This window comes from Rutidosis leptorrhynchoides, chromosome 3 (genome assembly GCF_046630445.1).
Source record: "Rutidosis leptorrhynchoides isolate AG116_Rl617_1_P2 chromosome 3, CSIRO_AGI_Rlap_v1, whole genome shotgun sequence".
NCBI lineage: Eukaryota > Viridiplantae > Streptophyta > Magnoliopsida > Asterales > Asteraceae > Rutidosis > Rutidosis leptorrhynchoides.
This window is the reverse complement of record NC_092335.1, coordinates 362,339,720-362,364,536: the sequence shown is the minus strand read 5'-3', so window position 1 is coordinate 362,364,536 and position 24,817 is coordinate 362,339,720. Positions and strand designations below refer to the sequence as shown.

General features: G+C 32.6%; 1 protein-coding gene across 1 annotated transcript; it reads right to left on the bottom strand.

Moving 5' to 3' along the window:
• Positions 1 to 21,530: 21,530 nt before the first annotated feature.
• On the bottom strand, positions 21,531 to 22,736 carry LOC139901237 (uncharacterized). The gene is made up of 2 exons (XM_071883965.1): positions 21,986 to 22,736; positions 21,531 to 21,889 (listed from the first exon to the last, which is right to left on the bottom strand). Exons 1-2 carry the CDS (start codon positions 22,734 to 22,736, stop codon positions 21,531 to 21,533), a joined length of 1,110 nt encoding a protein of 369 aa, XP_071740066.1.
• Positions 22,737 to 24,817: the final 2,081 nt, after the last annotated feature.

The window sequence follows — 24,817 nt, the reverse complement described above, 5'->3', positions numbered from 1 at the left end:
ATCCCCCTTCTGGGAAAGTTGCTATTTATGGTCGTGCTCTATATTTTTCTCATCTTCGTATCCTTTTTACAAAATTCTATTGGGCGTTAGTGTTGGGCAATTTGAACCTATGTCCATTTGCAAAATTATGCTTTTCGAGATGTACTGTCATGCTCAAGATATTAAACCTTCTATACGTCTATTTTCTCATCTTGCAACTGTAAAGTCGTATGATAAATGATGGTTCTGTATTACTTTAGATGGATTTCTGCTTAACTCTGGTGATTCATCAGAGGACTGGCAAAGCACCTTGTTCTTTATAAACAGTGAAATAATTCCCAATGATCGTTTGAAAGCCTGTTATTGGCGTACATTGCTTGATCCTCCCAAAATTACTCATCCTAGGATAACTACTGATGAACGAAAGTTAGTAAATATGATGAAAAAAGAAATAATTCCGAACCGACGATATCCAGAGCATATGTTTTCTCTATGCTCCCTTAACGCTGAATGGGATGAAGAAACTCGTGGCTGTGCTATTGTTATGTTAAAAAACAAAGGTATGTTCTGATGATAAATTATAGCTTGCTCAGTAAGTTGTATTATCTGTTTAATAACTATTACGTTTTATTCTTTCAATAATTACTCCGCTCACCGCCTTGCGCCATATCAAGCTTGATGATCTACAATTTACCTCTGAAAAGATGGTTGATGAAACTCTTGAGAAAAGTTTGTGTGAAAACGAGCTTGTTGATGATGCTGCTTTAACTCGAGCAAATTCGAGAAAAATCCGTACTGCTGGTAATCTTTTTTTGAGTCAATAGCAGAAGAAAATCTTTTTTTCTTTTTCCATATGCCTAGCAATGGTGGCTATTATAATGTTGATCCTGATAAATATCCAATATTGAATTGTGAATCATCCTATCTGGATTGGAAAAAGTTTTTGAATAACAACTGTTATTTTAATTCAGCCATGTGAAATGCCCCGTTCATATTAATTATAAACGTTTCATATTAATTGGTTTCTTTGCGAGGTTTTGACCTCTATATGAGACGTTTTTCAAATCTTGCATTCGTTTTTTAAAAACAACCATAACCTTTATTATTGATTAAAGGTCTTAATGACATAATTTAGATTGTCTATCAAAGACAATCTCCTCAAATAAATAAGTTTTTACACAACCCATTACAATATGATCAAATATATTACAACAAATACTCCGAATGCAAGTTTAAACAATATAAACAATTATGCCGACTCCAAATCTTAACCTTGGGTTGGCATACGACAGCGGAAGCGTTTTTAATATTCACCTGAGAATAAACATGCTTAAAACGTCAACAAAAATGTTGGTGAGTCATAGGTTTAATTTCTATATAATAATCATAACATTTAATAAGCCACAAGATTTCATTTAATTAAATGTGCAGGATCATTACAACTGCAAAAATATTTATACGATGAGTCGCCTGGTAACCGACCTTAACATAGAGCGCTTAAGATATCTGGCATCATACATTCCACTATTTAAATGTATGACAAGAACCCTTCGAAGTACTAAAGCATTTCCACTATTCAAAAATGGGGGTGGTTGGTGCCCGTAGATCTACCTTTAGGATTCGCGTCAATTAGTGTTTTTCACTAATTCTTAGGTTACCAAGCATAATAATAATAAGTACAGATATCCGGTATAACAAAACAATCGTAGAATGTAGTTCCATGAACTTGTGCTTATTTTGTAAAACATTTATAAATTTTGCATGTATTCTCATCCCAAAATAATTTAGATAGTAAAAATGGCACTATAACTCACTTGTGATGATTTCCGAATAGATGGTGATAAGACTTGGCCTTTTGACAAATTCACGAACCTAATAATAATATTCTTGTGTCAAGATATATATATATAATTAATATTCCATACTTATGATACTTGTGATAATTTTAATTGTCCATTGTTAGTAGTCCAACGTTCGTAGTCCAATAGTCCAACAGTATAAATATATATATAAATATAAATGCGTATATTGTGTTAGAATTCACTAACACTATAATATATTGTCTTAATATAATAAGACACATAATATGTATATTGTCTGAAGCAATCCGCGACCCATTGTATACATGTCTCAGGCTCGATCACAACTCAAAGTATATAATATTTTGGAATCCACTTCGACCCACAGCTAACTCGAGATTACTGCCAATGGTGTCTAATAGTTCGTTCCAATAATATATATAGAAGAAGTCAAAATGATATGTCAAAACTTTGTATACGAATCCACGGTGATCAAGTCGTATATATATGGTGCCTTACGATCTTTATTAAGACTATAATATATTGTCGTAGAACTTAATCACGACTATTATAAATTGTATTTCCATAAGTTTGGGAACAATACATGTATAAATACATGTAGGATACAAGGTAAGTTAGCTAGGATAAGGTTAGCATCCATTTTTATGAATCATGTCCGTAGCTAAAAATTAAGAAAAATATCCAATTTTGTTTTACCCATAATTTCTTCGTTACAAATCCGTTTTGAGTGATTCGAGTTGCCATGGTTTCATATCAAACTCAACATTATTAATCTTAACATAAAAAGTATAGGTTTATAGTTGAAAATACAGCTTAAGTGTCAAATAAGAGAAGATAGTCATATCCGTCGTAAGAATGACATCTTGATGACCCTTTTGAAAAACATACTTCCACTTAGAGTTTAACCATGGATTTTGGATATATTTCATATCCATATAAAATAAGATTTTTCAATAAAGGAAATCTTTTAATTCAAAGTTTAAGATAGGTTTTTAAAATTAAACCCAAAACAGCCCCCGTTCGACTAAGACGGCGTATATTCGATTTTAAGGTGTTCTTAGTGTTTACAAGTTTTATATCCTTATGTTAGCTTGACATACTGTCATAATACATGTGTTGAAGTGTTTTAAAAGTCAAGTTAGAAGGATTAAGTTTATTTGCAAACAAGTTTAGAAATAATCTAAACTATGTTCTTGTTGTTATTAGTTATAACTCAAAATAAGATAGCTATATGAATATGAATCGAATAAGATTATGAATAAGGTTACTACCTCAAATCAAATGAGTAAAGTTGCTGGAGAAATAAGGAGAATATCTTGAGTTCAAAGATACCCTTGATGGCTTGGAATTCTTGAAGTGTTCTTGATCAAGCTTTGTTATGATGATTATAACTTGGATTATGAGACCAATATTTGCTGAATTGAATGGTGGTTTGAGAGAGTTTTTGAGTATTTGTTTAGAAAGTAAAATGATGTAGTTAATTGGAATGAAATGGATGGTTATTTATCCTACATGTTGGCATCAAAATGGGGGCAACAACATGGCTCCATGGTTTGTAATTTTATGCATTTAGTCATACTAATTTCCAAGCCATGGTTCCCACAAGTCTACATCATGTTTATACATGTCTCATAACTGATTGAGGGCTGCTAATATCAATGATTTGGTATGTATATACCCATAGTAAATACGTACAGAAGCTGGGTATGATACGGGTATAAATACCGTATGAATACGAATAGGATTCTTGATAAAATTGAATGAGAAAATGAGTATAGCTATCTTTATTAAGTATAAATATATTGATATATATTATTAAGTCTTTCAAAAGTGTATTAATACATATTAATACAATACATATACATACATTTTAATTTAGAAGTTATTACAACTATAATCGTTATATATATGTATATAGTCTTGAAGTCTTTAAGTTAGTAATCTCATTTTATGTATATAACCAATTGTTATTATATATAATGAGATACTTAAATATCATTTTAACAAATCATAAGTATATATATATATATATATATATATATATATATATATATATATATATATATATATATATATATATATATATATATATATATATATATATATATATATATATATATATATATCTATATATACATCATTATATAATTATTTCAATTTATGACGTTCGTGAATCGTCAGATAGACTGGGTGGCCAAATGTTTGTATAAAATTCATTGCAAATAACCAATTCTTAATGAGTTTGATTGCTTAACATTTTGGAAACATTAATTATGTAAATATTAATTTTCAATATATTAGCGGAAAAATCCGGGTCGTTACATTACACACTCGTTAAATTAAATTTCGTCCCGAAATTTAGAATAGTACCTAGTTAACGTGCGATATCGGAAAACAAATGTGGGTACTTCAGCTTCATTTGGTCTTCTCGTTCCCAAGTGAATTCAGGTCCTCTACGAGCATTCCACCGAACCTTAACGATTGGTATCTTACTTTGTTTGAGTCGTTTGACCTCACGATCCATAATTTCGACGGGTTCTTCGATGAAATTTAGTTTCTCGTCAATCTTAATTTCATCTAAAGGGTAAATGAGATCTTTGGTAGCTAGGCATTTCTTCAGGTTCAAAACATGAAAGGTGTTGTGAATCTTTTCGAATTGTGGAGGTAGTTCAAGTCGATAGGCTACCGGCCCAATGCGTTTTTCGATCTTGAATGGCCCAATGTATCTTGGGCTCAATTTCCCTCGCTTTCCAAAATGAATAACACCTTTCCAAGATGATACCTTAAGCATAACCATATCACCCTCCTCAAACTCTAAAGGTTTCCTTCTAACATCCGCATAGCTCTTTTGCCGACTCCGGGCTGTTTTCAATCGTTGCTGAATCTGAATGACCTTGTCGGTAGTTTCCTGGATAATTTTCGGACCTGTAATCTATTTTTCCCCCACATCACTCCAACAAATCGGAGACCTGCAATTCCTCCCATAAAGTGCCTCGAATGATGCCGCCTCAATGCTAGAATGATAGCTGTTGTTATAGGAAAACTCAGCTAACGGTAAATGTCGATCCCAACTGCTTCCAAAATCAATAACACATGCTTGTAGCATGTCTTCGAGTGTCTGAATCGTCCTTTCACTCTGCCCATCAGTTTATGGATGATAGGCAGTACTTAAATCTAGACGAGTTCCCAACGCTTCGTGTAATGCCTGCCAGAATCTAGAAGTAAATCTGCTATCACGATCAGAGATAATAGAGATTGGTATACCATATCTAGAAACAACTTCTTTCAGATATAATCGTGCTAATTTCTCTATACCATCCTCTTCTTTTATTGGCAGAAAGTGTGCTGACTTAGTAAGACGATCGACTATTACCCAAATCATATCATAACCAACTGCAGTTCTCGGTAACTTAGGAATGAAATCCATGGTAATGTTTTCCCATTTCCATTCTGGGATTTCATGTTGTTGGAGTAGACCCGATGGTTTCTGATGCTTAGCTTTGACTTTAGAACAAGTCAAACATGCTCCTACATATATGGCTATATCAGCCTTCATTCCTGGCCACCAAAAGTTTCTCTTGAGGTCTTGGTACATTTTCCCCGCTCCGGGATGTATTGAATATCTGGTTTTATGTGTTTCATCTAGTACCACTTTCCTCAAATCCCCATTCCTTGGTACCCAAATTCTTTCAGCTAAATACCTGGTTCCATCTTCTTGAATATTAAGCTGTTTTTCTAATCCTTTAGGTATTTCCCTTCCAAAAATTCCTTCCTTCAAAACCTCCTGTTGTGCCTCTTTTATTTGGGTAGTAAGATTAGTATGAATAATCATGTTCATAGCCTTTACTCGAATAGGTTCTCTTTCCTTTCGACTCAAGGCATCGGCTACCACATTTGCTTACCCCGGGTGGTAACGGATTTCACAATCATAATCATTTAGCAGCTCAACCAACCTACACTACCTCATATTTAGTTGCTTTTGATTTAAAATATGTTGGAGACTTTTGTGGTCAGTGTATATGATGAACTTGACTCCATATAGATAATGTCTCCACATCTTTAATGCAAAAACAACGGCGCCCAATTCCAGATCGTGTGTGGTGTAGTTTTGTTCATGAATTTTGAGTTGTCGAGAAGCATATGCAATCACCTTCTTCCGTTGCATAAGAACACACCCAAACCCCATTCTTGATGCGTCGCAGTAGGTAACAAAATCTTCCATTCCGTCAGGTAACGATAAAATAGGTGACGTAGTCAACTTCTTTTTCAACAATTGGAAGGCACCCTCTTGTTCGGAAGTTCATGTATACTTCTTCCCCTTATGTGTCAATGTGGTTAAAGGTTTGGCTACTCGGGAGAAATCTTGAATAAATCTCCTATAATAACCGGCTAAACCCAAAAATTGACGTATTTGCGTTGGAGTTTTCGAGGTTTCCCAATTTTTTATGGCTTCGATCTTGGCAGGATCAACTTTGATTCCATTGCTACTGACTACGTGGCCAAGAAATTGTACTTCATTTAACCAAAAAGCGCACTTAGAGAATTTTGCATAAAGTTGTTCTTTTCTTAACAACTCTAATACAAGTCTCAAGTGTTGTTCGTGTTCTTGGTTATTCTTCAAATAGATAAGAATGTCATCAATAAAGACAATAACAAACTTATCTAAATATGGACTACATACTCGGTGCATGAGATCCATGAAAACTGCGGGTGCATTGTTTAAACCGAATGGCATAACCATGAATTCGTAGTGGCCATAACGAGTTCTGAAGGCTGTTTTAAGTATATCGGCTTCTTTAACCCTCAGTTGATGATAACCCGACCTTAAGTCAATTTTGGAGTATACGCTCGAACCTTGGAGTTGATCAAATAGGTCGTCGATTCGGGGTAAAGGGTATCAGTTTTTGATGGTTACTTTGTTCAGCTCACGGTAATCGATACACATGCTAAAAGACCCATCTTTCTTTTTAACGAATAAAATTGGAGCTCCCCATGGTGACGTACTCGGTCGGATAAAACCACTTTCTAATAATTCTTGTAGCTGACTTTGTAATTCTTTCATTTCGGTGGGCGCAAGTCTATATGGAGCACGAGCTATTGGTGCGGCTCCTGGTACAAGATCTATTTGAAATTCAACGGATCGGTGTGGTGGTAGTCCCGGTAATTCGTCCGGAAACACCTCAGGAAATTCTCTTGCAACAGGAACGTCATCGATTTTCTTTTCTTCTTTTTTAACCTTCTCGACGTGTGCTAGTATGGCATAGCAACCTTTTCTTATTAGTTTGCATTCCTTCAAACTACTAATAAGATTCAATTTGGCATTACCCTTTTCTCCGTACACCATTAAAGGTAGCCCGTTTTCTCTCAGAATGCGAATCGCCTTCTCATGACAAACAACTTCGGCTTCCACCTTGGACATCCAGTCCATTCCAATAATTACGTCGAAGCTTCCCAATTCCACCGGTATTAAATCAATTGCAAACGTTTCGCTAACTAAACTAATTTTTCGATTTCGGCAAATTTTATCAACCTTAATTAGTTTACCATTTGCTACTTCAACTATACACTTTTTATCCAAAGGCATTAACGGGCAATTTAATTTGGCACAAAATTCTCTACTCATATAACTTCTATCGGCACCCGAATCAAATAAAACATAAGCAGGTGTATTGTTGATAAGAAACGTACCCGTAACAAGTTCCGGGTCTTCCTGTGCTTTCTCCCCATTAATGTTGAAGGCTCTCCCACGGCCTTGCCTATTTCCATTCTGGCATTGGTTTATGGTATGACCCAGTTTTCCACATCCATAGCAAACAACGCCGTTATTATTTGTTCCGGCATTATTTGCTCCTTTGTTTCTATTTGGTCTGTAGACTTCACACTTTGCCGCAATATGGCCATTCCTGTTGCACCTGGTACATAACTCTCTACAAAACCACTCCGAATGAAATGTATCACACCTTGGGCATATAGTTCTTTGCTTTTTGTTATCGTTGTTGTTGTTGTTAGGGTTATTGTTGTTGAAACGGTTGTTGTTGTTATTGTTAGGATTGAGGTTGTTGTTGTTGTAGTTTTGGTTGTGGTTGTTGTTGTTGTAATTGTTATTGGAATGGTTGTTGCGGTTATTGTTGCGGTTGTTGTTGTTGTTGCGATTATTGTTGTTGTTGGGGTAGTTGCGATTGTTGTTGTAGTTGTTGTTTTGATTTTTGTTGTTGGACTGGTGACCCTGATCACTGCTTTCCTCCCACTTTCTCTTTCCCTGTTTCATTATGGCCTCCTCGGCCGCCTCTTTCTTTATCCTTCCTGTAATTTGGCCTATCAATTTGTGGGATATACGACTCGCTTTCTGCATTGTTGCAGGGTCGTTAGCACCTACATGCTCTTGGATTCGTTCCGGCAACCCTTTTATGAACGCTTCAATTTTTGCCTCTTCATCCTCAAATACTCCAGGACACATTAAAACCAGTTCATTGAAACGTCGCTCGTAGGTAATGATGTCTGACCCTTGGGTTGTTAGTGCTTTAAGCTCTTCCTTGAGCTTGTTGATTTCTGTTCTGGGACGGTACTCTTCCGTCATCATTTGCTTGAAAGCGGACCATGGAAGTGCGTAGGCGGTATTCTGTCCTACGTAATCCATGTAGGTATTCCACCATGTCAAAGCAGTACCCCTGAAAGTATGTGTGGCATACTTAACTTTATCCTCTTCTGCGCAGTTGCTGATTGCGAACACGGCTTCAACCTTCTCTGTCCACCGCTTTAGTCCAACGGGTCCTTCAGTTCCTTCAAACTCATTGGGTTTGCAGGCCATAAAAGCTTTGTAGGAACATCCTACCCGGTTGCCATTGTTTCCTCCACTGCTGGAACCCGATTGGTTATTGTTGTTCATTGCATTCACCACTGCAGCCATATTTGCAGCGAAAGCTTGAAGTTCTTCTGTGTTCAATTGTTGTTGTCTAGTAGCTCGAGGAGCCATTTCCTTCCAAAATAGCCGACTGAGTTAATCATATAGAATTTTAGAAGTAGCCAAAAAGTATTTTGTAGTTTAATATGAAGTTATTATTATAAAAGCCTTTTCTTCATATTAGCATTTTATAACTGTAATAATGTTCATACTTAGCAGCTAACACACAAATTAACTACTAAAATTCTAATATGAAAAACTATGGTAAGTTATTACGTTACTACGTAATAATAAGTTGTAATAATAATAATAATAAACCTTCCATGCTTATTCTTATTATTATACAATCATAAGGAAAGTTACATTGCGGATTTTCTTACAAACTTAAACACACAATATAATACATATTTCACAACGCATGGAATACAGGATAGCTGCCGATGGTTCAAGAACGGCGAGATTTCTTAGATGTTGACGTTGTTTCTTTCTCGGCCAAACATTTGAATTTTCATTTGGATAGTTCTTTTTCCAATTCCTCCCAATTGGTTCTTTCGGCTAATTGTTTGGGAGCAAAACCAACAGTCGTTATACGAGCGGTCATTTTATAAACTGGTCTCTTAGGTGGTTCAGGTGGATGATCACAAACATTTTAGGTCATAATAGGTTCATCGGGTTTGATATCGGGTATAATAGCCAAAGATTTTCCCAAATCACGTTGTGGTTTGGTAATTTCCACAACTTCTTCAGGATCCTCTTCTTCGGGTTCCTCTTTGGGATCTTCTTCTGGATCCTCTTCTGGAACCTCTACTGGCAATTGTGAATCTTCCCAATTTTCCCAACAATTTTCCACTTTAATGGGAGCACCAAAAGTTAACTTTTCCGTTGGTTTATAAGTCGTATGCTTTGACTCAGCCTCCGAATCACTTGATAAGTAAATGAAATCTGAATCACTAGAGATGCTTATATGATCGGATGAAGTCATCTATCACATAATAGCAGGCACGTTAAGAGAATGATATATCTTATAATATTTATATGTTAATAATCTTATGTTTTCAACAATTCTATTAAGCAATCATTTTTAAATTAATTACGGTCGAAGTCCAGACTCACTAATGCATCAAAAATCAGTTAGACACACTAATGAAAAATCTTCTGATTCTCTAAGAACAACGCTCGGATACCAACTGAAATGCCCCGTTCATATTAATTATAAATATTTCATATTAATTGGTTTCTTTGCGAGGTTTTGACCTCTATATGAGACGTTTTTCAAATCTTGCATTTGTTTTTTTAAAAACAACCATAACCTTTATTATTGATTAAAGGTCTTAATGACATAATTTAGATTATCTATCAAAGACAATTTAATCAAATAAATAAGTTTTTATACAACCCATTACAATATGATCAAATATATTACAACAAATACTCCGAATGCAAGTTTAAACAATATAAACAATTATGCCGACTCCAAATCTTGACCTTGGGTTGGCATACGATAGCGGAAGCATTTTTAATATTCACCTGAGAATAAACATGCTTAAAACATCAACAAAAATGTTGGTGAGTCATAGGTTTAATTTCTATATAATAATCATAACATTTAATAAGCCACAAGATTTCATTTAATTAAATGCGCAGGATCATTACAACTGCAAAAATCATTCATACGATGAGTCGCCTAGTAACCGACCTTAACATAGAGCGCTTAAGATATCTGGCATCATACATTCCACTATTCAAATGTATGACAAGAACCCTTCGAAGTACTAAAGCATTTCCACTATTCAAAAATGGGGGTGGTTGGTGCCCGTAGATCTATCTTTAGGATTCGCGTCAGTTAGTGTTTTTCACTAATTCTTAGGTTACCAAGCATAATAATAATAAGTACAGATATCCGGTATAACAAAACAATCGTAGAATGTAGTTCCATGAACTTGTGCTTATTTTGTAAAACATTTATAAATTTTGCATGTATTCTCATCTCAAAATAATTTAGATAGTAAAAATGGCACTATAACTCACTTGTGATGATTTCCGAATAGATGGTGATAAGACTTGGCCTTTTGAAAAATTCACGAACCTAATAATAATATTCTTGTGTCAAGATATATATATATATAATTAATATTCCATACTTATGATACTTGTGATAATTTTAATTGTCCATTGTTAGTAGTCCAACGTTCGTAGTCCAATAGTCCAACAGTATAAATATATATATATGAATATAAATGCGTATATTGTGTTAGAATTCACTAACACTATAATATATTGTCTTAATATAATAAGACACATAATATGTATATTGTCAGAAGCAATCCGCTACCTATTGTATACATGTCTCAGGCTCGATCACAACTCAAAGTATATAATATTTTGGAATCCACTTCGACCCACAGCTAACTCGAGATTACTGCCAATGGTGTCTAATAGTTCATTCCAATAATATATATAGAAGAAGTCAAAATGATATGTCAAAACTTTGTATACGAATCCACGGTGATCAAGTCGTATATATATATGGTGCCTTACGATCTTTATTAAGACTATAATATATTGTCGTAGAACTTAATCACGACTATTATAAATTGTATTTCCATAAGTTCAGAAACAATGCATGTATAAATACATGTAGGATACAAGGTACGTTAGCTAGGTTAAGGTTAGCATCCATTTTTATGAATCATGTCCGTAGCTAAAAATTAAGAAAAATATCCAATTTTGTTTTACCCATAATTTCTTCGTTACAAATCCGTTTTGAGTTATTCGAGTTGCCATGATTTTGTATCGAACTCAACATTATTAATTTTAACAAAAAAAAGTATAGGTTTATAGTAAAAACTACAGCTTAGGTGTCAAATAAGAGAAGATACTCATATCCGTCGTAAGAACGACATCTTGATGACCCTTCTGAAAAACATACTTCCACTAAGAGTTTAACCATGGATTTTGGATATATTTCATATCCATATAAAATAATATTTTTCACCAAAGGAAATATTTTAATTCAAAGTTTAAGATAGGTTTTTAAAATTAAACCCAAAACAGCCCCCGTTCGACTAAGACGGCGTATATTCGATTTTAAGGTGTTCTTCGTGTTTAGAAGTTTTATATCCTTATATTAACTTGAAATACTGTCATAATACATGTGTTGAAGTGTTTTAAAAGTCAAGTTAGAAGGATTAAGTTTATTTGCAAACAAGTTTAGAAATAATCTAAACTATGTTCTTGTTGTTATTAGTTATAACTCAAAATAAGATAGCTATATGAATACGAATCGAATAAGATTATGAATAAGGTTACTACCTCAAATCAAATGAGTAAAGTTGCTGGAGAAATAAGGAGAATATCTTGAGTTCAAAGATACCCTTGATGGATTAGAATTCTTGAAGTGTTCTTGATCAAGCTTTGTTATGATGATTATAACTTGGATTATGAGACCAATACTTGCTGAATTGAATGGAGGTTTGAGAGAGTGTTTGAGTATGTGTTTAAAGAGTAAAATGATGTAGTTAATTGGAATGAAATGGATGGTTATTTATCCTACTTGTTGGCATCAAAATGAGGGCAACAACATGGCTCCATGGTTTGTAATTTTATGCATTTAGTCATACTAGTTTCCAAGCCATGGTTCCCACAAGTTTACATCATGTTTATACATGTCTCACAACTGATTTAGGGCTACTAAGATCAATGATTTGGTATGTATATACCCATAGTAAATACGTATAGAAGCTGGGTATGATACGGGTATAAATACCGTATGAATACGAATAGGATTCTTGATAAAATTGAATGAGAAAATGAGTATAGCTATCTTTATTGAGTATAAATATATTGATATATATTATTAAGTCTTTCAAAAGTGTATTAATACATATTAATACAATACATATACATACATTTTAATTTAGAAGTTATTACAACGTTAATCGTTATATATATGTATATAGTCTTGAAGTCTTTAAGTTAGTAATCTCATTTTATGTATATAACCAATTGTTATTATATATAATGATATACTTAAATATCATTTTAACAAATCATAAGTATATATATATCCATATATACATCATTATATAATTATTTCAATTTATGACGTTCGTGAATCGTCAGACAGACTGGGTGGCCAAACGTTTGTATAAAATTCATTACAGATAACCAATTCTTAATGAGTTTGATTGCTTAACATATTGGAAACATTAATTATGTAAATATTAATCTTCAATATATTAGCGGAAAAATCTGGGTCGTTACACCATGACATCTGAAGGAGAAGCACAGAGAAAGCTTGCTCTTCCGCCCCCCGCTCCGCGTAGCAGAATAGGGGAAAGTAGTTCACAAATTAGCCTTTCTAACTTAGATACTGCATGATTGTCATCTATTCTGGCGGGTCCTCCTGGTAGCTATGAGGATTTTATGAAATATCTTGAAGTCATGGTGTCTCCTTCACTTCTGCATTTCTTTGAGAGTTTATCTTATGGCGATGCTCGAAAATGTCAAGCACAGGGCATTATCTGGAATATTTCTGCAGAATTTAATAATTTAAAACGTTTAGAACATTCTAATCAGGTTCATCGCGATAAATCTGAAAGAATTGAGAAAGATTCAGAATTATTGAAAACTGCAAGGCTTGAGTTGGATGCTACTGTTGCTACTAAGAATGTTGCTGAGGCTCGCTATGTTGAAATGACAACAAAAGAAAAATGGTATCTTCATAAGATTGAAACATTAACTAGATCCGAGACAGCATTAAAGGAACAACTGGAGGTAAGTAAGGATGAGACCAAATGACTTATTGCAGGTGTTCCAAAGATAATAAAAAATGCTTTTGCTTCTAAAAAATTAACCAAGCCTTTTGATGAGTTTATAACCGTTGCGCTGGAAGATGAACGGATAAGATTTCTAGAATCGCTTCAGAAGGGTGTTCCTGATTTCCCTAAATCTTTGCCTGAAACCCTCACATCACAATTGAAACCGGATGCAGAAGATAGGCTTAAGGTAATAGGTGAGCAGATAGAGCATTTATCATTTCCTGAATTAGAAAAGTTGTGTAATAATGCTGCTACATCAGTAAATGATGAAGCGACCCGCCCTAATCCATAAGGACGAATACAATAACATATGATTTCATTGTGAGGTATTGGACCTCTAAATGATACATTTTACAAACATTGTATTCATTTTTAAAATATCAAACTTTTATTTCATCGAAAGTTGACAGGCATGCATACCATTTCATAATGATGGAGTTTCATGAATAATATAGATATTTTTCAGAGAGACTAAAGCCGAAGTTGCTGGTACATCTTGCTAATAATGTGGTAAAATATAAAAGGTTCCCCGGTAACAATGGCAAAAGGGCAACGTAAATATCGAGGTTATAATAAGGCTAGTTTGACTGAAAAGTCAAAGTTGACTTGCTGGAGCTGTGACAAAACTGGCTACTTTGAAAAGTAATTGCAAGGTTATTTTCGGTAATAACAAAGCTAATGGCTCACGGATTTGTGTTAAACTTCTACTTAGGTTGCGGGAGTTTTCCAGATGCATGATTGTGGATAACATGTGGTTGGATCATCATCTCGATTGTTTCTTAATTGAGGTATTTTCAATAATCATGAAGGGTTTGAATGTAGATTGTAATGAATTTTGAAATAATACAAAAATTGTTTTACAGGTTTAATGAATAGAAGTGATGTTTTAGCACAGTTTTGAAGTCAAAGTATGGTTTTAAAATCTGTAGGGATCTAAGAGGGATGATATTGGTTATATCTCGAATTTGAATCTCTTCTGTCAAAATCAGAATATGTAATCGAATTTGGATGTGAATGGTTGTTTTGATTTCTATGAAGGAATGTATAGTTGTGAAAGTAGTTAGTATAGTTAATGATTTCTGAATCAGAATCGAAGAATGTAACATATTAATTGTGAATTTATATATCTCTCGGGTATTACCTACCCGTTAAAAGTTTCACAAATAATATTTTGTACAAGAGAATTTTTATTACAGTCTTTATGAAAATATATGTATATTTTCTTCGGATGTAATACAGATTTAATGAGTTAATATTAAATTAAACTCATTTGATTTTCGGCTGGAACTAGAAATGAATAATCACTAACATTAGAGATTATATAATCTTCACAAAGTATTTCACTACTGTGATTAATACTTTACTATTTATTCTTATTGATATTTCCTCGGTTAATCATGTTGATGCTCATAGAACTCTTGCTATCTTCGAATAATGTTTTCTAGAAAGTTTCGAGTGCATCGAAGAGGAAAGTGTAACATCAAACATGTATTTGAATAATACACTTGGTTTATTATGAAATTGAATTGAAGTGGAGATTATAGTTAACGATTGTTATGTCGTTAATGAAGGTTGTACATTATAGTATATCAGTAATATGAATTAATCGAGTAGTATCTACCCCTTAAAATTCACACGTAATAACTTAGTAAAAAGATGTATTATGGTTTTAAAATTTATATATATAGGATATACATATAAATCCTTCAGAGGGAATGAGTTAATATTTCATAATTCGTTGATACAATATGTCCGTTGATGATTGTGGTGTTGATATCGTTGATGGTTATAGAGCTGGTGTAGCTTATGGTGCTACAGGTGTTGCTGGTGTTGGTGATACTGATGGTGCTGATGGTGGTACTATTGGTGGTGCTTGTATAACAAGTCTAACATGTAAATCACACACTATTCTTGTCAGGGTTTCTACTCTTCCTTCTATTATTTTGGTCCATTCATCAAATTTATGGTTAAGGCTAGCATAGATGATCTCTAAGACTTTAGAGATTACATAATCACTGTAGAATGTTTCTCCAATGAAGTTGTGAATCAATACTTCATCGGTTATTATTGTTGGTACTCCTTGGTATCTATGGTGAATATAACGTCGATGTTTGTGGGGCAGTTTGTGATGTTGAAGCATGAGATGTGGATGTTGTTGTTGGTGGTGGTAATGGTACTGTAGGTGTTGATGATGGTGGTACTGTTGATGCCGGTGATGCTGCTGGTGCTTGTAACCTCTGCACCATATTCTCCAAAGCCACTACCCGAGCGCGAAGCTCATTGACTTCTTCTATTACACCGGGATGGTTGTCGGTTCGGACAAGCGGATGAATAAGATCGAGAATTTGAGATAGTATATAATCATGACGAGATACTCTGTAAATGAGAGAGAAAATGGTATTACGAACAGGTTCGCCGGTAAGTGCTTCAGGTTCTTCGCCAAGAAGGCAATGTGGTGGGTGGAAGGGATCACCTTCTTCTTGTCTCCAATGATTAAGTAGATTACGAACCCATCCCCAATTCATCCAGAATAGATGATGGCTAATTGGTTGATCCATTCCGGTCACACTGCTTTTGGAGCTCGAGTGAAACTCCATATCGGAATAGCTGTCGGAATCCGAGGAACTGGAACTGGTTGCAGGATCCATCTCGTACAGAGTAGGAAAATGATTTTTCGATATGAGGAAGATTATAAGACTTAGATTTGGTATTACATAAATTACATATGTATATATAATACCAAAATCCCATAAATTACGGAGGAATCTTTGAAATATGTCTGGCAAAGTTTACAGTAACAGATACGTTAAGATATGAATTAGCAGATACGCTAAGATATGAATTTTGTCTATACACTATTCATGCAATCAATGCAGTAAGATGTGTCTAGACTAAGATGATAAGCAGGTAATTTTCCGACAAAAATGATAAGCAAAACTTTTGACATGCAGACACGGTCAAAGTCCAGACTCATTAATGCATCTTAATATCTATCAGTTAGACACACTAATGCAAGACCTGGTTCGCTAAGACCACCGCTCTGATACCACATGAAGCGACCCGTCCTAATCTATAAGGACGAATACAATAACATATGATTTCATTGCGAGGTATTTGACCTCTAAATGATACATTTTACAAACATTGCATTCGTTTTTAAAATACAAACTTTTATTTCATCGAAAGTTGACAGGCATGCATGCCATTTCATAATATATCCAAACTATAAATGACTTATTAATAATCTTGTTGAACTCAACGACTCGAATGCAACGTCTTTTGAAATATGTCATGAATGACTCCTGGTAATATCCTTAAAATGAGCAAATGCACAGCGGAAGATTTTTTTCATACCTGAGAATAAACATGCTTAAAAGTGTCAACCAAAAAGTTGGTGAGTTCATTAGTTTATTACCAATAATCAATTCATTAATTTAATAGACCACAAGATTTTCATTTAATCAATACACATAACCTGTGTATAAAAATCATTCATATGAATTGAACACCTGATAACCCATATTAACAAAATGCATCAAAATATCCCCAAGGATAAACAGAACCACTCGTCTGTAGATACAGAACCACTCGTCTGTAGAGAATAGATCGACAGAACCACTCGTCTGTAGAGAACAGAACCACTCGTCTGTTAGAGAATTGATCCATCTTTAGGATTCGCGTCAATTAGTGGCAATTATAATAAACACTAATTCTTATGTTACCAAGCTAATAGAGGTGATATCCGGTATAGTAAATCAACCATAGAATGTAGCTTCAAGTACTTGTGTCTATTTCATAAAACATTTATAAAAGTAGCACATGTATTCTCAGCCCAAAAATATATATAAAAAGGGAATAATGAAACTCACAATACTGTATATCGTAATACATATGACGTCATTGAACAAGTGTAAGATTGGCCTTTGATTCACGAACCTATAATAAGTATATATATTTATATGTTGGTCAATATATGTCTAACAAATTAGGTCAAGTCGTAGTGTATCACAATTCTAATGCTCGAGACCGATATGCAAAAGTCAATAAAACTCAATTTGACTCAAAATGACTTCCAAAATTTATACATGTTTATAATATAACTTAAATATAGTCGTTTTATATATTTAAATATATTTATCAGATTTTATTAGAGTAAATAATATAAGTCATTTATTAATAAATAAAAATTTAGATTAAATTTTATATATGACAAAAGTATACTTTTATATATCTCAAATAATAAAATTTATAAAGTTTACTTAAAATATAGTGGTATGTATGTAATTACATTACGTGTGGTAAAAATATCTGTGTATCTCGTATTTATTTGAAAAAATAATATAGATAATAGTAATAGTAATAATAATAATAATAATAATAATAATAATAATAATAATAATAATAATAATAATAATAATAATAATAATAATAATGAGTCAAAGTTATATTATTTTGTAATAATAATAATAATAATAATAATAATAATAATAATAATTATTATTATTATTATTATTATTATTATTATTATTATTATTATTCTACTAATAATAATAATAACAATATTTATTTACTAATGATAATATTAATTATAATAAAGTGATAATTCTAATCATGATAATTTTAATAATAAAGATACTTTTTAATATTTACTCTAATAATAATAATATTTTATATAAAAATAATAATTCTATTCAAAATGATAATTTTTAATAATAATAATAATACTAAAATGATAATAATGAAGATATTTTATAATAACAATGATATTTTATTAAAATGATAATTTTAATAAAAATGATAGTTTTAATATTAATGATACTTTTAATAATAAATATTATAATAATATTAATGATAATACTACTACTAATAATAATAATAATAATAATAATAATAATAATAATAATAATAATAATAATAATAATAATATTAATAATAATATTAATAATAATATTAATAATAATAATAATATTAATAATAATCCTAATGATAATAACGATAGTAATAATAATAACAATAACAATTTTAATGATAATAGATATATTAATAACGATAATAATAATAATTATTATTATTATTATTATTAGATAATATTAATAACGACGATAATAACGACGATAGTAATAATAATCATTTTAATACTAAAATTTAATGATAATTCAGTTGACTATATCTTTTAATCCGTTCATCGAAACCATACGCTTTTTAAATGAAAAGTTATTAATTTTTTCGCCAGCTTTCCAACGACATGTATATCATATACCTTATCTCATCAGCATATGTATTAAATTCATGATTTATCATAAACTATTTAACGACGAAATTAAGCATACAAGCATGCATAATCATATATACTCGAGCACTAGTCAGGGATACACTATTAATATATAAAAGATAGGATATGAGTGCTTACGTATCAATATTGTGATTCAATATTGCAGGAAAGTACGTAGACGTAACAGAGATGATAAACACTAGTTTGACCTCATGAGCAATACCCCCGAACAATACTCATAACCTCCATAGCTATAACCCATAATTTCCATAGCTCTATCCCACTCGAAAACCAGTTTTGAAATAACTTGCCCATAACCTCGTCGTAGTATTTTATGTATAATAATACTAATAATAATACTACTACTACTAATAATAATACGTTTAATAATAATAATATTAATCTTAATAATAATAATAATAATAATAATAATAATAATAATAATAATAATAATAATAATAATAATAATAATAATAATAATAATAATAATAATAATAATAATAATAATAATAATAAATATTAATATAGATAGAGATCGAGATCGAGAGATTGAGAGAAGATGTAGATGAATTCGGCAGAAAAATGTGAGCTTTATACACAAATCTTGAAATTGACACCTCCACGATCGCGGAGGTTTTGTGCCTATATGATTCGCGATCGCCGAGCTTCTCTGTCCAGCTCATTCCCAATAATTTCAAGGCTGCCGACGATTTATATAATATATATATATATATATATATATATATATATATATATATATATATATATATATATATATATATATATATATATAATATATAATATATAATATATATTTAATTTATATATTTAATTATATATTATATTATATTCACGTGCATAGTTGACTTGTAAAATTAGTTTCGATGACTTGTACGTTGACGCTCGACTTATGTCTCAGTTCTTGTTTTTCGAACGACATTTCGTACGCTTAGAAAACTTGTACTTTACTTTTCATGACATGTACCTTTATCAATAATTTGACTCAAATTGTCAATAAACTATATCACTCTAAATGTAACTTGAATTTTCGAGTGTTTTGGTCATTTGCTTCTATAAATCGTCGCCTCGTTATATATATATATATATATATATATATATATATATATATATATATATATATATATATATATATATATATATATATATATATATATGTTCATTTAGAAAAATATAAATTTGCATACCTTATATATAATTAAAATGTTTACTTGATAATATAATATTTAGTTTTTCAAAACTAAGATATTACAAAATTTATTATAATTAAAAACCATTTATAAATTATTATTCAGTATTACATTTATCTAAATATATTTGCATTTACAAAGCTTTAATTAAGTTCCAATATATATATAATCAAATTATTTTATAAAATATTTTAATAATAAAGTTCTTCTTAAACTGAAAACGTTTTGTACGTTTGAAACTATATCAAATAAATATGATAATTTTATTTTCCAAAACTAAATATATTTAAGAATCATTTTAAAATAAAACGTCGATATTTATTTTCTAAGTTATCTATATTCCATAATATTATTATGAAAGCTAATAATTACCGTATCAAAAGTCACGAGGATAATATTGTAAATTTATGAATTAGAAATCAAACATGAATTTCCACTAACCATTATCTAGTTCCCGTTAATTGACACTTTTGTTCTTACTTGTAAATCACTTTACCAATTATTCCGAATACCGTTAAAAAGGAAAGGTTTCCTAAATCAAAGTGGACCTCTTAACAGAGACCCATTATCATCTCACAATGTTTCTGATAAATCAATCATTTGATATTATATTTTAATCTCGTCGATAAATATAATAAACTTATATTGAAATAAATACGTTCATGTAAAGTATTATACATCTAATACTTTGTTAACGTTTTCAATTAATATAACTATATATTATATATACATATCTATACATATAAATGTTCGTGAATCGTCGAGCACGGTCAAAGGGTAATTGATTACATGAATGTAGTTACAAAATTTTTGAGACTCAACATTACAGACTTTGCTTATCGTGTCGGAAACATATAAAGATTAAGTTTAAATTTGGCCAAAAATTTCCGGGTCGTCACAAATGATGTCTTAAATTTGAAATTGTAATGTGTACTACTTGTATTACTTGCTGGTTATTAATGTGTATTATATATTCAATTACTTTGTATTGTTTTTGCCAAAGCTTTATATGTTTGATTTGAACAATCAAAAATGATTGCTAGCCATTTATTGCTTGTATTATTTTACGTCATGACGGTCGTAGATACATGCTATTGCCTGGATGTTCAGCGGATTTCTACGTCATCCGCTGCCATTTCAACCTTTTGTTTATGATTGAGCTTCTGCCATCGAGAATAAATTTCTCTTCTGTGGGTAGGGATGACACACAACTTTGTGACATCTGATAAAAATCCTTGGCCGGATAAAAATTATGAACAGTATGTTATAAGAATAATTGTCTGAATTCTTATTACTTAAAGAAATTTTTACATTTATGATTGCATCTCATATTCACAATAGTTGATCAGGCTATTTAAATATGCAATACTACGCATAAAATTTATGTAAACTCATTGCATTCCATGTTCTTTGAATTTCCTCACCGGAGGGCGCTGCAAAGGTATATGATCCATTAGGATATGCCCGTACAATTTTGTATGGACCTTCCCATCGTGGCCCTAACTTCCCTTGTTTTTCGTGTCTGCTTGCTTAATTGTCTCTCAACACTAAATCTCCTTCTTTGAATTGCACATATCTGACTCGCTTGTTGTAATATTTTGCCATTCGCTGCTTAGCATCTGCTTGATGAATGACAGCCATGATTCGCTTCTCTTCCAATAAATTCAAGTTTTCATGTAAGATAGATGAATTATTTTCTATATCAAATGCTAAAACTCTTTGTGTCAGAACACGAATCTCGGCTGGTATTACTGCCTCAGTGTCATATACCAAGCTGAACGGTGTTTCACCCGTGCTCCGTTTTAGCATTGTACGGTGAGCCCACAAAACATATGGTACTTCATTTACCCATTTAGTCTGAGTCAAACCCAATCTAGCCTTTATGCCGGCTACAATTTTCTTATTTGTTATCTCAACTTAGCCATTGGCTTGCGGGTGAGCAACTGAGGTAAATATTTGTTTCATGTTTAATTCCTCACACCAACTTCTGAATGGATTATCTGCAAACTTCTTACCAATATCACTTAAAATTTCGTTTGGTAAACCATATCTACATATAATATCATTCCATATAAATTTCTTTATATTTTCACCCGTTATTCGTGCTAACACCTTTGCTTCAACCCACTTACTGAAGAAATCAATTGCAACCACTAGGAACTTTGCATTTCCCACACTTCTTGAAAATGGCCCTACTATATCAATTGCCCACTTGCAAATTGGCCATGCAGATGATACTGAGATTAAATCATATTTGGGTAAATGCTGGACGGTTCCGTGCCGTTGACAGGCATCACATGTTTTGATTACTTCTGCTGTATCCTTGTAAATTGTTTGCCAATAATATGCTTGTTGCATTATCCGTCCAACAACAGTTCTATAACTAGAATACTGTGTGCACAAACCTTCATGCATCTCTTTTACCACATCTATTGCTTGTTGTGGTGCTAAAAACCTTAAATTTGGACCATTGAAAGATTTTCTATAAAGCACCCCATTTTCCAAGACGTAAAGCGAAGCACTTACCTTTATCCGTCTTGCGTTTGTGACATCAGCTGGCAGTGTTCCATCATGCAAATACTTCACATAGGGAGTCTTCCAACACGGTTCTCCCTCTTCAACTGTTGCTACTACCACTTTTTTATCAATTGATTTATCGTTCAAAACTTCCACCAACACTTTCTTATGCAAGTGATCAAATGTTAGTGTTGCTAACTTGCTTAAAACATCTGCCATTTTATTCTTATTTTTTGATATTTGCACAACTTCCAAAGTTTCAAAATTTTTTGAAATTTTCTCAACCAATTGCAAATATCATTTCATTGAAATATCCTTCGCTTCAAATGCTCCATTAACCTGTTGTGCTACAATTTGAGAATCTACATATGCACGCAGATGTTTTTGATTCCCATCTCAGACGCTATGCGGAGGCCGGAAAACAATGCCTCATATTCTGCTTCGTTATTGGATGCATAATAGCAAAACTTTAGTGCATATGTATGTTCTTCCCCTTCCGGGCTGGTAAGCACCAATCCTGCACCAACTCCTTCCTCACTGGATGCACCATCAGTGTGCAATTCCCACATGTAGTTACTGCTTTTTACATTTTGCAAATAATCCACTTTTCAGTTGTTTCCAAAAGAAAGTCTGCCAAAACTTGCCCTTTAACTGCATGTCGTGATGAGAAATTTATTTCATATTCTCCCAATTCAACCGCCCATTTTGCCAAGCGTCCTGACAACTCTGGATGTTTCGAAATTTGTTTTATTGGTTGATCTGTCAAGACGAGAATTGGATGTGCTTGAAAATAACGTCCGAGTCGTCTAGCTGTGTGTGTTAAAGCATATACCAATTTTTCAATTGGCGGATAGTTAACTTCACTTTGTTGAAATATCTTACTTACAAAGTATATTGGCATATGTACCCCGTTCCGTTCTGCGATTAAAACTGAACTAATGGCTTCTGCCGATGCTGCCATATATAAAATTAACATTTCTCCTGCTATTGGTGCAGTTAAAGTAGGCAATTCTTTTAAGAGTTGCTTAACATCCTGAAAAGCTATTTCAGCCTCTTCCGTCCACATAAAATCCTTTTTGTTCAAACAACTTTTTAAGACCTTCATAAATGGTAATGATCGATCTGCTGCTCTAGATAAAAACCTTGTTAAGGCTGCCAATCTTTCATTCAAGCTTTGCACTTCTTTCTTTGTTTTTGGAGATATCATATCTTCAATTGCTTGAATCTTTTTTGGATTTGACTTAATTCCTCTCTCTGTAACAATATGACCTAAAAATTTGCCTTCCTCCACACCAAAAGTGCACTTCTTAGGATTCAACTTCATATTAACTCTTCGTAATGATTCAAAGGTTTCGAGAGTATCTCTAAGCATACTTTCTTCCGTATGACTCTTGACAACAATATCATCAACATAGGCTTCCACATTCCTGCCTATTTGATCTTTAAACGCCTTATCAATTACACGCTGATAAGTTACTCCTGCATTCTTCAATCCAAAAGGCATCAGGATGTAGCAAAAAATTCCATTTGGGGGTATGGAATGCTATTTTATCCTGATCCCGTATTGCCATGGGAATTTGATGATACACCTTGAATGCATCCAAAAAAGACTTAAATTGATATCTACTTACAGATTCCACTTTCCAATCAATTTCTGGTAAACGGTTGTTGTCCTTTGGACATGCTTTATTTATATCTGTGAAATCCACACACATCCTCCATGTATTATCTGGCTTTCTAACCATCACTGGATTTGCTACCCATGTCTGGTATTTCACTTCCCTCAATATTCCAGCATCCACTAATTTTTTAACTTCTTCTCTAAGAAATTTGGTTCGATCTGGAGCTATGCCTCTTTTATTTTGACATACTGGTGGGATATTGGGATTCACACCGAGCTTATGTTCAGCTATATGACGTGGTGACGTGGTACTCCAGTCATATCAGAGTCTTGCCACGCAAAAACATCTAAATTAGTTGCTAAAATTTTGTAAAGTTTTTCCTTTGTTTCTTTTGCTATCGTGTTTCCAATAATGATTTTCTGATCTGGAAATTCTGGATTTGGTGACACTGACCCATCTTCATGAACAATTGGATTGACAACAGTTCTGTCTATTTGCACACATTCTATTGCTCTTTTTCGCTCAGCGTATAGCGTGGAGATGCCAGATGGTGTAGGAAATTTCATCATTCCGTGCACCGTTGATGTCACAGCTCCAAATGTCATCATAGCTGATCGACCTAAAATGACATTATACTGTGAATTCGCTTTGACCACCAAAAACTCGATATGAGCTATT